The 17,742-nt window shown below is 38.2% G+C and overlaps 1 protein-coding gene and 1 non-coding gene across 5 annotated transcripts in view; one reads left to right on the top strand and one right to left on the bottom strand.

Moving 5' to 3' along the window:
• Window positions 1–17,742, top strand: part of WDR33 (WD repeat domain 33) — a 108,642-nt gene that overhangs the window by 41,343 nt on the left and 49,557 nt on the right. For all 4 annotated transcript variants that reach the window (XM_047084338.1, XM_047084337.1, XM_047084339.1 and 1 more), the window contains exons 4-7: window positions 399–503; window positions 4,043–4,138; window positions 4,325–4,476; window positions 6,188–6,285. In XM_047084338.1, the coding sequence (XP_046940294.1) occupies window positions 399–503; window positions 4,043–4,138; window positions 4,325–4,476; window positions 6,188–6,285 (451 nt within the window). The remainder of the gene's footprint in view (window positions 1–398; window positions 504–4,042; window positions 4,139–4,324; window positions 4,477–6,187; window positions 6,286–17,742) is intronic.
• On the bottom strand, window positions 1,664–1,748 carry TRNAR-UCG (transfer RNA arginine (anticodon UCG)). Its single transcript has one exon. It is a non-coding gene; the product is annotated as a tRNA-Arg (tRNA).

The raw sequence follows: 17,742 nt of genomic DNA, 5'->3' as shown, positions 1-17,742 counted from the left end.
TACTCTAATGGTGGGTGAACTTTTTATTTGGGGCTTAAAGCCATGTCTAACAAAAGACCACTACCTCAAAGTCTGTGGAATACGAAAGCTAATTTTAAATTTGGCTTATTGTGAAACATGTTTTTATTATGTTGACCTTGAGAGGTAATTGGTGAAATCTGGTACTTGATTTTTTTGTTTTTTTTTTTTATTAATAATGGGCATTTAACTGTCCTGTGTCTCAGTTTTTTAAATTTAATTAATACTGACTGATTATTACCTATAATAATAGTTTTTTGAAAGTCCTGTATAGTCTTGAATTTGTCTTTACATGTTGAAATAATTACCTTGCTCTGTCCCTGGATTATGCTCTGTGCATAATCAGGAGCTCTTTAAAACCCAATTTTCTCTTTTTGTAGCTGGTCCCACCTATAGGGATGTTGAATAATCCTATGAATGCAGTAACAACAAAATTTGTTCGAACATCAACAAATAAAGTAAAGTGTCCTGTATTTGTTGTTAGGGTAAGTATTCTTTTGGATGTTTTTTGGAAAAGTTAATCCTGAGTTAATCTGTACATATGCTTAACAGGACAGAGAAAATTAAATTATTTTAAATATATATCTGGTATGAACATTGGTGTGTTGCTAATAAATCTTTTGAAATACCCAGTCACTTACCTACTATAGCCACATTGAGTAAGATACTGCTTTTGGATTGTTCTTCATGTTACAATTTCCATAGAATTCTCTGCGCAGGCTATGGGTCTATATTGCAGCAGGTCTCGGACTTGCTCTTGAATAGGGATGCTTTTGCTGCTGTTTAGAAAGTGCATCTCAGGGTTAATGAAGACTGTTAGGTGTCACTAGTAAGGAAAACACCTGAGAAGAGCTAAAGACCAATGGTCAACCATAAATATTAGCTCCATTAAGGTACATAGTAGGTACTCCATACATTTGCATGAAATTAAAAAATGTATATTTTTAAATAAATAGTGGATTGACATCGTTCAAAACTTGAGAATTTGAAGGGGTTTGGAATAAAAAGTCTTCCCATCTTTGTCTCCCAGGCATTCAGTTAATATTACCATTTGTGATAGTATAATCATTTTCTTTGTGATTTGCTAAGTAAGAATGTACTTGTTGGTTAGCAGTACATCAAGTCCAGAAATGTAAGATAGCTAATAGAGTTGAGCAAATAAGAATTGGGGAAGAAAAAAATGGGACAGAGAAAAGAGAGTTATAGCAAACATTGTGGCAAATGAACATAATAAGCAAGTTCTCTGATACTAGGTATGGCAGACAGCAGGCAGAACTCAGGGGCTGGGGGAGATGCTACAGTCAGCCTTCTGTCTCCTGTTTGCTTCAGAGGCCTAAAGCAGTAGAAAACATCAGTCGAGAAACTTATTTTAATGGCTATTTTGTTGGTAGAGCCAACCAGTATGTTATATAATTTTGTTTGTCAAGAAATTTGGTAAGAGCTAATTTTATTTTTAACATTTATTATTTTATTTTATTTTATTTTATTTTATTTTATTTTATTTTATTTTATTTTATTTTATTTTATTTTATTTTTATTTTTTTAACATTTATTTATTTTTGAGACAGCATGAACAGGGGAGGGTCAGAGAAAGAGGGAGACACAGAATCTGAAACAGGCTCCAGGCTCTGAGCTGTCAGCACAGAGCCTGACGTGGGGCTCGAACCCACGGACCGCGAGATCATGACCTGAGTCGAAGTCAGACGCCCAACCGACTGAGCCACCCAGGCACCCCTATTTATTTATTTTTGAGAGAGAGAGGTGGGGTTTAGTGGGGGCAGAGAGAGGGAGACAGGATTCAAAGCACGCTCTGCTCTGTGCGCATGGACTCTCACGGCTTTGAAACTGTGAGATGGTGACCTGAGCCGAAATCAACAGTCAGTTTCTTAACCGACTGAGCCACCCAGGTGCCCCGGTATGCAGCTGACTTTAATATCTTCTTAGCATAATAGAGAACATCTTTTTTTTTTTTTTTTTTAACTTTTTAAAACATTTTATTTATTTTTGAGAGAGAACATGAGCAGGGGAGGGGCAGAGAGAGAGGGAGACACAGAATCTGAATGAGGCTCCAGGCGCTGAGCTGTCAGCACAGAGCCCCGCTTGGGGCTTGAACTCACGAACTGCGAGATCATGACCTGAGCCGAAGTCGGACGCTTAACCGACTGAGCCACCCAGACGCCCCTTAACATTCTTTTTCTTAATGTTTATTTAGTTTTTTTCAGACACACACACACACACACACACACACACAGAACATGAGCAGGGGAGGGGCAGAGAGGGAGGGACACACAGAATCCAAAGCAGGCTGCAGGCTCTGACCTGTCAGCACAGACCCCGATGCAGGGCTCGAAATCACAAACTGTGAGATCATGACCTGAGCCAAAGTCAGACACTTAACTGATGGAGCCACCCAGCTGCCCCAGAACATCTTTTGAAATGAATAAAATCTGAGCGTTTTGCATCACAGTACAGAAGGGTAAAACTTTATTTGTTGCAGTTCATTAGATAAATTTCTTATATGGTGATCAGACTGTAAGATCTTAGGAGACACTTGCACATAGTGGAGGCAGAGTCCAAATTATAAGAAATTAAGACATAAAAACAGGGTCCTGTGCCTATAGTTGGTTTGCCTGTAGTATTTACTTTGTTACAATCCATAGCAGATAACAGGAACTAGGAAAGTAGGAAGATTTTATTCATAATAGTCAAAGTCGTGATGTGCAGGTAAGCAGTAAAAAGCCAGGTTTACCAAGTAGTCTTTTTTTGTAATTTTTTTTTTTTTTTTTAATCTATTTGAGAGAGAGTGCATGTGCAAGTCGGGGAAGGACAGAGAGGGTGGAGAGAGAATCCCAAGCAGGCTCTGTGCTGTCAGCACAGAAGCCAACTTGGGGCTTGAACTTGGAAACAGTGAGATCATGATCTGAGCCAAAACTAAGAGTCAGACACTCAACCAACTGAGCCACCCAGGCGCCCCTTATTTTTAAAAATTTTTGCTTATTTTGAGAGAGCGCACAAGCAGGGGAGGGGTAGAGAGAGAAGGAGAGAGAAAGAATCCCAAGCAGGTTCTGAGCTGTCAGCGGGGAGCCCTATGTGGGGCTTGAACTCACAAACTGTGAAATTATTGACCTGAGCCGAAACCAAGAGTCAACACTTAACTGACTGAGCCACCCAGCACCCCCCAAATAGTCTTTATTTTATGTATCTCATCCTGCTATTCTGATAAGCACACTTCAGTTTTCAAGTATGTGTTACAATTTTTAGTTTGGAAAATGCAGTTGTTGTATTTTCATTTCATGTATTTACATTGTCTAAGGAAAATTAGTGTGTAATCTGTCATGGAAACTTGAAAATAAAAAGTTGAGAAAAAATGTTGTGTTTTGAATTGATAAGCATATGTCACAGATTTCCTTCAGTATACAAATAATGGCATTAAAATATTGCTGTAGTGTTAGTCGTGAGTGTTGTATTACATGTTTTGGAAAGTAGATTAGTATAAGACTGCTTGATACTGTGAACAGAGGAGAGCTTTTTAAAGTACATTTAGTTGCCAGGAAAAGTTTGATAGCCTTGATGTCCTTAAATTAGCTTTTTTCATAAAACACCACTAACTTTTCTGCTTGAATTGGTCCACTAGCAGATGTAATTCTTTTTTTTTTTTTTTGGTGACTGACCATTTTATTTGTTAGCCTGCCTTGTATCCTAGAAAAATGTGGTCTTTGCAAATTTTGTTTTTAAAGGTTCTTTAATGTATGTAGGTATATGTAACTTAACCAGATACTTAGAATATATTTGCCATTATTTAGTTTATGGGCTAAAGTGCTAGAGCTTTCCCTGCACTGTGTTAACATGTTTTTTTTTTTTTTTCTGACAAAGTACTTATAAATCTGAACTACGATTCAGTGGAAGTATTGTCTATTTAATGGTGATTATTGGATATTTTATAAATCCTTTCTAAGTGCTTTAAAAATTAACTAAGATTGAGGAATTGTGACCTTGGATAACCTGTCTTCTTTTTCTTTCCTAGTGGACTCCAGAAGGAAGACGTTTGGTCACTGGAGCTTCTAGTGGAGAGTTCACTTTGTGGAATGGACTCACCTTCAATTTTGAAACAATATTACAGGTAACAGTAATCATCAGACTGTAGCATCCTCCTGTGGTCCTGTAACGAACTGGAGATACAGTTACTTTGTTGGCGTTTTAAACTTGAAATTGGACAAGTAATTGTTGTGAGTTGATGTCTGCTCCTGTAAAGCCTTCTGTCATATATTCTTTTATATAATGTTTAAACTGTTTTATGTTTTCACAGGCTCATGATAGCCCAGTGAGGGCCATGACTTGGTCACATAATGACATGTGGATGTTGACAGCAGACCATGGAGGATATGTGAAATATTGGCAGTCGAACATGAACAACGTCAAGATGTTCCAGGCACATAAGGAGGCGATTAGAGAGGCCAGGTTTATACACAATATACCATTTTCTGTAGTCCCTATTGTCATGGTTAAATTATTCTCTAAGTGTATTCTGGGTGCAGAGATGCATGGGCTCTGTCAGATTCTGGGATACTTTCTGCACCCTATAAACACAATATTTTTCTTTGTTTTCACACATTCACCATTTTGCTGGCACTTTTCTGAAGTAGTGTTGTCCCGGTATCAGCCTTTGCAATATGTTAGAGATGTATTGTCTGCCGCATTTTGCACTGGTTTTCTCTTTTCATTTATGGTTAATAATGTGTATACGTTATTCCTTTTTATTACCTACTGTGTAAGATAAGAATCTTTCATTCCAAATAAAGAATTCAGTCTTTAATTATACAACTGAATAAAATCTAAAGCCTACAGAAAACACCTTCAGAGTTCACACAAAATACAAGAAAAAAAGGCTTAAGTGAAGACCTGGTTGGCTTGGTTATGCCACGACTTCAAAAGGAAAGTGTAGTAGGACTAAAAACTCACAAGTGACCCTGGATGTGGCAAACGTTAATGGAGTAATGAATGGGTTCTTCAAGCTTTGAAACTGTAAGCAGACCATTGTCAAGAGGACTCTAGGACTTTTTCTTCTGATTCACTGTTGAGAACATCAGTTATGCAAATGTATAATAATAAGTGGAGTTTAAAGTATTTTCAGTGAGTTGTATATTTTTACATATCAATGAGATATGCATAGTAAAACTGGAAAACAAAGTTTCAAAAACAAGCCTGACGAATTGCTGCAGCCTCAGAATAAAGCTAAGCAGCATTCTTTACGGTCGTACCGCCCATGTGTGGGAGGAGGTTGACATCTTTATAGAAACATCATCCGCTGCAGTCACTTGTTTCTACGTTCAGAGCCTTAACAAAAATTGTTGGACTGACATGCTTCTGCAAAGACTGTGCTGTAGTGTCCTGCCCATACATTGAGTTTTCACAGTTGGTTCTTTGTTAGTCACAGGACCCAAAAGTTCAAGGAAGTTCTTAGAGGTAGATGAGAAACGTGATGGTCTTTCATGGCAAGGAGGTAAAGATGGCAAAATCCTTTGCAGGAGATTACCTTTGGCTTCAAACACAGTCTGAAGGTCCCTGTGTTAAAGTTTTCCCTAAAAGGAGCAACATTCATGGAATAGCTTGCCAGGGAGAAGGTGTGAAAGTTTTCCACAGACCTTGCAAATAAACGAGAAACATTGTATGTAGTGATGTTTAGCCACGAGTTTTAAAGAGCCTGTCCAAAATTTTCAGCTCATCATGTCATGAAGTGTCCCAGGCAGAAGAAGCTGATGCTAATTTTTGGAGCGGTATTCCTAATGTGATTTAACAGCGTGTTTGTAGGAATATTGCAAAAACAGATTTCATTTAGTTTCTACACTTAAATGAGCTTCACGTTTTCTGTTGGTATGACAGGAAATATTCTGTGGGGAGTGTGGGAAGCATCAGTGCTAATAATACACCGGTAAAGGTCTCTGAATATCAATGATTGAAAACTAAGACGCAACTGCTGTGTTAAATTCTTCGTTTGATGAGATGCTTTTGTTAGCTGACAACATTCTCTTTAAGGGCTTCTTCACTCTTGGAATACTTCCCTCTCCTGTTTATAACGCAGCACAGTGTTTTTATTTTTCCCTGTCTGAGAAGCACAGATAATCTGTTAAATGCTGACTTCTTTCCCCTGCTGTGTGTCTTCATGTAACAGTTTCTCACCCACGGATAATAAATTTGCTACATGCTCTGATGACGGCACTGTTAGAATCTGGGACTTTCTTCGTTGCCATGAGGAAAGAATTCTCCGAGGTACGTGTACTAACAGTCCTGATTGGAATATTTAAATAGGGAAGGCATTTGTGGTTAAATCATCACAATACCACAATACCAGCTTACATCTCCATTCAATTTTTTCACATATACACCGTCTCCGCCAGCCTCTTTAAAGAAGCCTGAACTCTCTTTCTGGTTCACAGTCATTTTGTAGATTTTTATTACTACTAAAATCTTTGAATTCTTTGAGCTATAAATTAAATACAACTGTTCCCCTTCTGTCATTCCACCCCCCTCCCCAATTACTTGCTTATCTGTATTTATCTGTTAGGGCTATATTCCTTTTCCTGTCTTGTAGCCCAGGTAGCTTTCTCCAACATAATGACACTATATTTTTTATTTACATGGCTCACATTCTCCTGGTAGTCCTATTACAATGATTACCTGAAGTATCAATAGCTGTACTTCTCATTATTGCTGTTTCTGCAAGCAGGTGTTTAAAAAAATGTATTTTTTTAAAGTATATCACATTTATACATTACATGGCCCACTTGTTATTAAATTTTGGAGGGATTTCTTGTTTACTTTTATTGATTTCATAATTAGAAACTAACGTTTATGAATTACTCCCTTCTACAAAAGAAATCATAGTTTTACCTTGGATTAGGTTAGTTTTAAAGTAAGGCTCTGAAAATGCTAACAATTTATCAGTACCATTTATGTGAAATCAGTGGGTGTTAGGGAATTAACTGTGTTTTATATATGTAATACAAACATTGAGGCAAAAACATTTACATTTAATAAAAACATGTAATCTCACTGGTTTATTGTTAACTAGGAAGGTAGTTTTCTCAAGTGCTTAATTTGAATTTGTACTGATTTAACAAACATTTTACTTCAGTCTCTTGATTTCAGTATAGTGTAAAAGTAACATCTTCCTCTGACACATAAATGCAGGGTAGACACATGAGTACCATAGACATTGGGTGTCAAGAACTTACTGTTCAGCAATTTTCCTTTCCTTTCAAGTCTTGATTAAATTACAAGCTTTTAACAATGTTCCAGAACTTTATAAAGCCTTCAGTGTTGATGCTTTCTAGATAAGAAAATAAATGCCCTTGATAGTTAACCCATATTTCAAGCCAGTAGTTTTTGAAATCATATTTGTTTAAACATTCCTGGCTTTGCACATTTTGTGTGGGTTCATCCACAGTACTTACTGTATGGTGATAGCTAGTATAAGGATATAGTACGTATTAAAGAGTGTACTCACTATGACGGCTATAATATTGTGTAATTTCAGAACTAGATGGAGTCTTTGGAGTTATTTAGCTGGAGTTATTTTATGGGTGAGCATCATAACCCAGCAGGAGTAAATGACATGTTCAGGGTCATCTGAAATAAGTTCAGATCCAGGACTAGAATCTTATCACTTGACTCCTTGCCTAATGCTGTGATAATGTTGCATCTTTCCTCACTCTTGATAGAAGTCTTCGCTGTTAAACAGAAATAAGATGGACAACTTTTTCTGGGCTTTGAAAATCCTAAGAAATAAAAAGGAAACAATAATTGTAGTTACTAAAAGCAATATTCTAAAGTATCAAAACAATTATTTTTACAGAGGACTAGGGAGGACCACAATAATTGTGAAGTCTGATTTAAAATCACTATGTATCTTGGATTAAAAAAGAAAACCTGACATATGATAACATTTTTCAGTTTCATGTTCCAATGAAATGTTACCCAATTTTGTGATGCAGCTGTTTCTAAATAGTACTTAAAAAACTTTTCCTCTGGAATGTAGAATGTATGTGAGATATTCTAGCAGTTAAATATTTTCAGATTTGAATTGAGGTGAATTTGGATAACGGTAAATGGATGCTGAGTTATTATCTGCTCCTGTAGCTTAAAAAATATACCAGCATCCTGTCTATATTAATTGAGAGTAGAATTTTCTTCTTTATGTGGGGGCTCTTTTAATTTTAAATTTAAATATTTTAAATTTTGCTACGGAAATTTCAAACATACAAAAGTATAATGAACTTCCATGTACTTTTATGATATGTGTTCTAGCTTATTCATGATTTTTGCTTCCTTTTAAAACTATTTTTTCTTAGTACCTCCATGAGTATATGGGACCAATATGAATCTATTAAACCAAGTTAATTGTATCTCCAAGTAGTAGTTCTAGTAGCAGGCAGGTCTGGTATAGTAGATAAGTTATTAGGTTCCAAGTATCCATTTTCTGTCATTCCCTGTTTTTCTAAATTTTCTGAAATTTAGCAGTGATTATAAAACAGTAAAACTGGTGTTATGATTTTCCTGTTCTTTGCTTGTGGGTTGAGGATCCCCAGGGTGATGGGATTCCAGTTGTCTCAGGGCTGCTGTGAAATTCTTCATATAAAATTTGAAGTGAATTTAATTTAGCTTTTATACATAGAAAATTGGATCACAGAGTCAAATAAGGATAGGATCTTCCAACATCTAAAATGCCAGTTGGCCTCTGTGAAGGGTTGCTGTTCCTGTAACCCACACAGACTCTTAAACACTGGGCAGGTAAGCATACTCCTGCATCATGTTAGTGTTGTACATTAGACTGCAACTTGGGTTTAACTATAAGGAAAATATAAGAGCATTTTAATTGAAGGGGGTGTTTATGATCATGTAGTTCAACTCTATCAAATACTTAACCTTTTCTACATCATTCCTAAAAACCAGTCTTCTACTCATAAACATTTTTAGCATTCTAGTATTCACTATCTCAGATGATTCTCTTTTCCAATTTTGGATAGCTCTAGTTTTCAGAAGGTTCATTCATTATATCAGAAATCTGCTTCTGTATGACTTGTCCTGCCTCTGGATAACAAAAAAATTAGTCTATACTATACTGTCTTCTTCATGGCAGCCCTTTATTTGAAGACTGTTATCATGTCTTCTTAACGTAGACCGTCAGCTGTAAGAATACAGGATCCCTACGCATGGCAGAAGCCATGATACCATACTACTGACCGCAGGATTTATGGTTACCTTTAAATGTCCTTTCTGAGATTATTCTCATGCTTCTTGGAAAAGGAAGAAGTTACACAAGAGAAAGCAATCAGATTTTTAAGGTTAAAACGAACACAGACCTATCATTAGGAGATTTGCTACTCAAAAGATGATGGTGATTGGTCCATAGGTATGAAATTGAATATACTGCAAAATTGAGAAGTGTCATATACCAGTCATTACTAAAGCACATGCAAGTCAGCATAATTTATACACAGTTATTCTTCTTTTGTTTTGTTTTTGAGAGAGCAAGCATGCACAAGTGGGAGAGGAGGACAGGGTGAGGGAGAATTTTGAGCAGGCTCCATGCCCAGTGCGGAGCCCGACGCAGGTCTCTATCTCACAACCATGAGCTTATGACCTGAGCCGAAACCAAGAGTCAGACACTTAACTGCCTGAGCTGCCCAGGTGCCCCTATTCTTTTCTTTGGAGCACTCAGTATATGGGCGGGGATTAAAAGAACTTTTAAGCACCAGGAGTACATGAGACTAAATGAGTCTCTGGTTTACTGATACTTCTCCATTTGACTCCAAGTGAAACAGAGCCATTAAAATTAATGAGCATATGCTTCTACCATTGGTAGAAGAATCTTTTTAAAAGGTATGACCCGGGGCGCCTGGGTGGCGCAGTCGGTTAAGCGTCCGACTTCAGCCAGGTCACGATCTCGCGGTCCGTGAGTTCGAGCCCCGCGTCAGGCTCTGGGCTGATGGCACAGAGCCTGGAGCCTGTTTCCGATTCTGTGTCTCCCTCTCTCTCTGCCCCTCCCCCGTTCATGCTCTGTCTCTCTCTGTCCCAAAAATAAAAAAAATAAAACGTTGAAAAAAAAAATTTTTTTTAAAAGGTATGACCCCTCTCCTTCTTAAAGTTTAGTAGTGGGGGTGCCTGGGTGGCTCATTCAGCTAATTGATTTGGCTCAGGTCGTGATCTCATGGTTTGTGGGGATTGAGCCCTGCGTCGGGCTCCACCCTGTCAGCGTGGGTGCTCTCTCCCTCTCTCTCAAAATAAACATTAAAAAAAAAAAGTTTAGTAGGGAAGATAAGGTATTTTCACATACTTAAGATGGTGGAGAATATGGAAGAAGAGTCAAGATAGCGTTAGAAGTGTAGTTTTACCAGTTTTATCAGAGGTCATGATAGTGTTAGAAGTGTAGAGTTAGAACGCACATGAGAAGGGGTAAAAGCATAGAATCAATAAGAACACTGAAATGAATTTTAGAAGCATAATACTCTTAAAAAAGAACCCAGGTTACAAGTTTTAGCATGCTTTAGTTTTTGTTTTACCTTCTTAGTTTTAACTATAGCCGACATATTACACTTAACTATGTATTGGGCATGTTCTAAGAACTTTGTTTAATCTCTGGTAACCCTGTGAGCTGAATACTGTTTGTTCCACACTTCAAACGAATAACCAAGGTATGGAAAAATTAAGTAAACCTGTCTTAAGGTCAGGTAGCTTATAAGAGGTGGGACTAAGATTTGGACCCAGGGTTTTTGGTCCAGAGTTCATACTCAACCTCTATGTTAAACTGCCTCTTTTCTGTTTTAAAATTGGTATCAACATGGATGTAATGATGTCTTCCTAAGCTGTGATGACAGAATTGTAGAGTTTCTTTTGGGGGTTGGGGGGAAGAGGAGGAGTGTAGTTAGAGGGAAGTAATTTAAGTACTCAAGGTCATTTTACTGTTCTTTAAAACTGTCCATATTATAGGTTTTCAATGTATGATATATTTAACAACAGAAAAATTAAACTATAATGAATAGTTTAAACTGAATGGGTTATAAGATATATGCTGGTTTATATAATAAGGACATGGACATAAGGAGTTATCGTGAGACTTATTCGGGGGTGAGGTCTGTTTTTAGTTTTCAGATCTAGCACTCATGGAGAGGAAATGAACCCCTGAGTACACACAACTTAAGAAGAATATTATTAGTACTTTTGATAAATCCCTGTGTATGCCTTCCTTATTGCATTGACTGTGGTCTTTAATAAATGAGATCAATCCCTCTGCAAAGATCTTTTGGTTCAGCAGTGTGTTTTGAAATTTGTGAAGACATGTTTACGAAGTCTGAGTATTCCAAAAATCTTTGATGCTTTACTGGAAATAATTTTACTTATTAAAGTAAAATTGGCAAACCACATAGTTCATGATTAAGAGACCTACTTTATTTCTATAATGTTTTACAAAACATTCCTCAAGATCCTGTCTGTTCTCCCCCAGACAAAAGCCAGAAACACCCAGTTTCCTTTAAAAGATCCTATTAAAAAAAAAAAAAAAAAAAAAGGCAAAGCAAAAAAGACTGTATCAGAATAACTCCTTCCACTAACATAGCATATTTTAATATTAAAGCTCTTCAAGGACATCTTAATCATCCAGATAACCATGTAAACCAATTTTACTTATGGACACTGATTTTCTTGGTGTTTCCTTATTTTGAGGAAGTTTATTCTAAGGCTTTTTTCCTTCTCTCCTGTAAGGACTGGATTATGGTAGGTTCTTCTATGTAAAGAATCATCTGAGAATGAGTGGGAAAAAGACTTAATAAGTCTTAACAAGACTTCCAAAGCATATTATTTGGAGAAATTAGTAGGGCTCTGAAATACCCATTTTGTTTATTTGTTTATTTATTTAAAAGTATATTTTGAGGGGGAGAGAGCGAGAGCAGGGGGAGGGGCAGAGAGAAGGAGAGAGAGAATTCCCACTGCAGTGTTAGCATAGAGCCTGATGAGGGGCTCAAACCTGTGAACTGGGAGATCATGACCTGAGCTGAAATCGAGTTGGATGCTTAACCGACCGAGTCACTCAGGTGCCCCTGAAATATTGATTTTATATGGTACATTCACATTTTTACAGGAATTGTTTTCAGATTTTTATATTGGGCTTTATTCTTTCTGTCTCTGTACTTAATTTCAAGTGTTGCACATAATATGACAAAAAACTTGTTGAAAATAGATCTGTGGCTTTCTTGGGAAGCCAGAGTTGCATGCTGTTGCCACCAACAGTGTTTTAATTAAGAGTCTAGCAATTTCCAGACACTTCTATGTAAAAGATTCTGGTTTCTTGACAGCAACAAATCACAATGATTAATAGTTTAGGCAGTTGAGGGGCACCTGGGTGGCTCAGTCATTTAAGCGTCTGACTTTGGCTCAGGTCATGATCTAGAGAGTTCGTGAGTTTGAGCCCTGCATGAGGCTCTGTGCTGACAGCTCAGAGCCTGGAGCCTGCTTCCGACTCTGTGTCTGCCTCTCTGCCTTCCCTGCTCGTGCTCTGTCTCTCTCAAAAATAAACATTAAAAAAAAATAATTTAGGCAGTCGATTCCCAGAAAGAGTGTGCATCTTTGCATTAATTATTTTATAATCGCTTCAGCTATTTATTTATTTATTTACTTACTTACTTCTGAGAGAGATAGAGACAGAGTATGAACAGAGAAGGGGAGAGAGAGAGAGGGAGATACGGAATCCAAGCAGGCTCTAGGCTCTCAGCTGCCAGCACAGAGCCTGATGCAGGGCTTGAACTCATGAATGGTGAGATCGTGACCTGAGCCGAAGTCGGACACTCAACTAACTAAGCCACCCAGGTGCCCCTGCTTCAGTTTATTTTGAGTGAGGCTGAAATTTCCATTTGGTGATGAATTAGTTACCTGGTTATATTGTTAGAGCTTCCCAGCTAATTAGATCTTTCGTAGTTAAAAAAAATTTCTTTAGGGGTTCCTGGATGGCTTAGTTAAGCATCCAGCTCTTGGTTATAGTTTTAAATTATTATTCATATTTTGAGGTGGGGGGTGGGCAGAGAGAGGGTGAGAGAAATCCCAAGCAGGGTCTGTGCTGTCAGCGCAGAGCCCAACGCTGTGCTCAAGCTTATGACCTTTGAGATCATGACCTGAGCCGAAACGAAGAGTCACCCAGGTGCCCCTATCTTTGGTAGTTTTTTTTTTTTTTAATGTTTATTCATTTTTTGATAGAGACAGAGCGTGAGTGGGGAGGGGCAGAGATAGAGGGAGACACAGAATCCCAAGCAGGGTCCAGGCTCTGAACTGACAGCACAGAGCCCGATGTGGGGCCGGAACTCATGGACCGTGAGATCATGACCTGAGCTAGTGTCAGACGAGCCACCCAAGCTCCCCTCTCTGGTAGTTTTTAAAGTTAAAATTGAGAGCATTGCAAAGAGCTGATGAAATTAGATAAATAGGTAATATACTTTTGGCTTTTTCAGTTTTAGTGGGTAGATCCTTAAATGATTAAAGTATGATACATTAAAAATAATTGTCAACGAGGGAGGTTAAGTACCAAAACAAATATTGTGTTTTTTATGTTTTTTGTTTTTAATTTAGAGAGAGAGCAAGTGGAAGCAGGGGAGAGGGGCAAAGGGAGAGAGAGAATCTTAAGCAGGCTCTGTGCTCAATACAGCCCGACATGGGGCTCGATCCCACGACCCTGGGATCTTGACTTGAGCTGAAATTGAGAGCTCAACCGACTGAGGCACCCAGGCATCCCAATACTGTTGTTTTAATAGTTACTTTTTCCCTTTATATTTTAACGATGTGTCAGAAAACCATTTTAAAGTTGGATTTATGTCCTATGTCTGGAATCTATAAGAAGCACCTACAGTGCTATGGTCTCTTTAGTTATAGAGAGACCAGATTAAGAATTTCTGTTGAAATCAAGAAATGGTATTTCTAAGTCCTATCCCATCCACCCCCCCACCCCATTTATCCTTTTTTATGGATTATTTCATAAACTAGTCTTAGTTTCCCCAACATGCACTAATAAATTTTTCAAAGCCAATCTGCTGAATCCTCTGTTTTTTTCCCTTTGAAGGTATTTTGCTGTAACTCTCTTTGCTCTCAAAGAGCAAACTTTACCATTATTAGCATTCTTTTGGCATATCACATTTTACTTGGATGATTAGCCCAGTGGATTGTATCTGCTTCAATTTGCTGATATCTTTAAATACTGTATTGGTCCCTAGGGAATACCAGGAAGGCACAGCCACCACAGGGGGCCAGCAAGCAGACCTCCCAGTTTGGGCCAGGGGATGTTTAAGAGCTCACACGGCAACCCTCTCATCTTTCTATAGGAAAAAGTTTCCATCATTCAACCCATATATGATATATTCCTCCCCACCCCCTGAATTCTAGATCTGTATATAATAAATCCAACCCGACTTTCAAACATAATGCTTTAAATATTTGAAAATGGCATTTAAGTCTCTCTTACCCAAGTTGAATACTTAATCCCTTTACTCTTTCTCATGATTTCTGGACCGGCTGCCATTTTGAGCATCTCTAGTCCAGAATTAAGCTTCACCATTCTGAACACCCATTTTTGCTAAATGGGGGAAGGCAGGACACCATACGAATTCACACTAATCATCTAAAACCTGCACATTTTTTAAAGTTTATTTATTTTCGGGGAGAGAGAGGGAGCTGGGGAGTCCCAAGCAGGCTCCGCACTATCAGCACAGAGCCTGAGCTGAGATCTAGAGTCAGCTACCCAGTGCCTCTACATTTGTTCTTATATAAACTCATAAGCCAGAATTGAGGTTGAAAACCTTAATACTGGGCCTTATATTTATTTTCAGTTAACATTTTATGTATTAAGTCATTAAATTTAACATCACAGTATCTTCTTGAATCCTAACACCTAGAGAACTGCCAGCTTTGGATCACCTGTAAATTTGCAAAGCTGGCCATCTAGATTATTAAAAAAAGATGTTAAATGGGACAGAGGCCAAGTAAAGAACCTTGCAGCCCTCTCTGCAGACTTGCATCACAGGTAACAAAACATCTAGTGGAAACTAACGTTGGAAATGACCTTTCAGTCATGTGGCTATAAAGCCATGATCTTCTGCCATGATCCACAGACTAGTTCAAAAGATTGCCTATTATTTGACTATAATTTCATTGACACTCCTTCAGTAATTCTGAAAAGAAAATTAAAAAAAGGATTGTTTTAGCATAACTTATTCCAAACCACTGGTTTTTGGTGGAGGCAGTAATACCCTGTAATGAACACTTTATGTAAAATAGATTTTTCTTCTCAAGAGTGTGCACTGGTGGTGCCTTTATAAAAAAGTTTTATGTGTAGTGGTCATTATCAGTGAAGATAAAGAATGTTTTCAGCACTCTAAAGATTCCTTCATGCCTTTTACTCCACCCAAGCCTTTTGTTAGGTAGGTTAGACCTTCAAATATATTTTCTTTAAATTACTTTCCCTTTTTTCCTACTGTTTTTCAAGGGGTTTTTTTGGGGTCATTTTGTGGTTTCTTTCTATCATCTCCCTTTCCTTTTTGTAGAGTTGTATTAATTTCCTTGATTTGCCTTTGTGTTCTTTCTTTTAGTTTTCAATTTGTTTACTTTGAGAGAGAGTGCATGTGCACGGGGCAGGGGCAGAGATCAAGGGGGTGAGAGAGAATCCCCAGCAGGCTCTGCACTGACAGTGCACATACAGGATTTGAACTTGTGAACTGTGAGATAACGACCTGAGCTGAGGTCAAGAGTTGGATGCTTAATTGACTGAGCCACCCAGGCACCCCTGTTGTTGTTGTTTGTTTGTTTGTTTGTTTTTTTGTTTTAATTTTTTAGCATTTATTTTTGAGAGAAAGAGAGCACAAGTTGGGGGGTGCAGAGAGTGAGAATCTGAAGCAGGCTGCAGGCTCTGAGCTGTCTGCACAGAGCATGATGTGGGGCTTGAATCCACAAACGGTGAGATCATGACCTGAGCCAAAGTTGGACGCTCAACCGACTGAGCCACCCAGGTGCCCCTCTTTTTTTTTTTTTTTTTAATAAACATTAAGGATTTATTTATTTATTTTTAATTTTAGTTTTTTAGGTAAACTCTAGTCCCAAAGTGAGGCTCATACTCATGATCCCAAGATCAAGAGTCACATGCTGGATCACCTGAGCCAGCCAAGGAGCCCTGCCTCTGTGTTCTTTTGAAAACAGTGTTTTATTATTTCTCTGATTAGCTTCATTTACTAGTTTCCTGATACTAAAAGCAACACAACAAAAGTTATTATATAAAGAGATAGTATTGTGTATTATCATCACAGGCTCTGGAACCTGGATGTTAGTCACAGTTTATTCCTTACCAGCCATGAGACATTGGGGCAAGTCACATTCCTGTATCTGTGTTTTCTTCTGTGTAATGGGGATTAATAGTAGTACTGACCTTCCTGAGTAGTTATGAGAATAAAATAGGTTAATTCATGAGAAGCATGTAGTGCCATAAAGAACGTTTGATCAATGTCAGTTATTACCTCATTTCCAAAACTCATTTCAGAGCCTGCTTCCATTTCTCTGCCTACTTAAGGATAAAAATGGTTATTTCAGAAGTATATTTTAACGTTTCTCATGTAAGTTTTTTCAGCCACTGCCATTAGTTATTGCAGTTGTAAAGGTTCCTGTTTACGAGTGGTCCATAAATAGGACCACTTCTTTAGTGTACGTTCTGCTGGGGTTAGCACTGTGGCCACTTGCTTAAATGTCACGATTTTCCGATGTTTTCAGGTATAAAAAAATTCCACACTCAGAATTGGCCTTTTTAAACAAGATCTCATATGGAAGCATTTAAAGATTCTATTTTATTTCACTATTTAAAAAAAAAATTTATTTTTGAGAAAGAGTGTGAGCGGGGGGCAGGGGCAGAGAGAGGGAGACACAGAATCCAAAGCAGGCTCCAGGCTCTGGGCTATCAGCCCAGAGCCTGATGCGGGGCTCGAACCCACGGACCGGACTGTGACACCATGACCTGAGCTGGAGTCAGATGCCCAACCGACTGAGCCACCCAGGCGCCCCTAAAGATTCTATTTTAATTGTTAGATGAATCAAATATTTAATGATTGCCAACTCTGGTCAATAAAAATTCTCAAGGCATGGCCTCATCCTTAAGCAGCATTTCCAACATTTCCCTAGTTCTTCATTTCTTCAAATACGTTTTGTGAATTGGGCAAGCACCATGGTGAATGTGAATGCTGAATACACTGAAAATCAAGTTGTCACAACTCATCACACCTCTACAGACTGGTCACTGGTGTCTAGACTGTTTCACTGGGACAGCATTTATTGTTCTCTGGGGGGAGGAACAGGTTTTTTCCTATTGACCAAATTTAATCACAGTAATTTCTAACTCCATTTAGTAATGAAGTTGGATGAGCTAGTGCTAACTGTGGTAGAATATCATTTCTTTTTATCCTCTTCGATGAGTAAGGTGGTCAGTGGTAAGTTAGGGGTCTTGGGGAAGCTAATTCTATGTATTTTCTGTCCTAGTAGACAGGACTTAAATACAGAAACCTAATGTCATTTTTTGGGGCCTTCTGATCAGCCTCTACTCCATCCCATCAGACTAGCTGGGATATCACCTGTTCTACCCCAAAAGTCTTTGGTGGGGTTTGTTGGAGGGTGGGAGGCTAAATCCTTATCTCAGGTGTAGCAGATATTGGCCCT

The sequence above is a fragment of the Lynx rufus genome, unplaced genomic scaffold (genome assembly GCF_022079265.1).
Source record: "Lynx rufus isolate CCGP_SWC_20201006 ecotype Redwood Valley unplaced genomic scaffold, mLynRuf1.p SCAF_2, whole genome shotgun sequence".
NCBI lineage: Eukaryota > Metazoa > Chordata > Mammalia > Carnivora > Felidae > Lynx > Lynx rufus.
The sequence above is the reverse complement of the archived record's forward strand: the minus strand, read 5'-3'. Positions and strand labels throughout refer to the sequence as shown.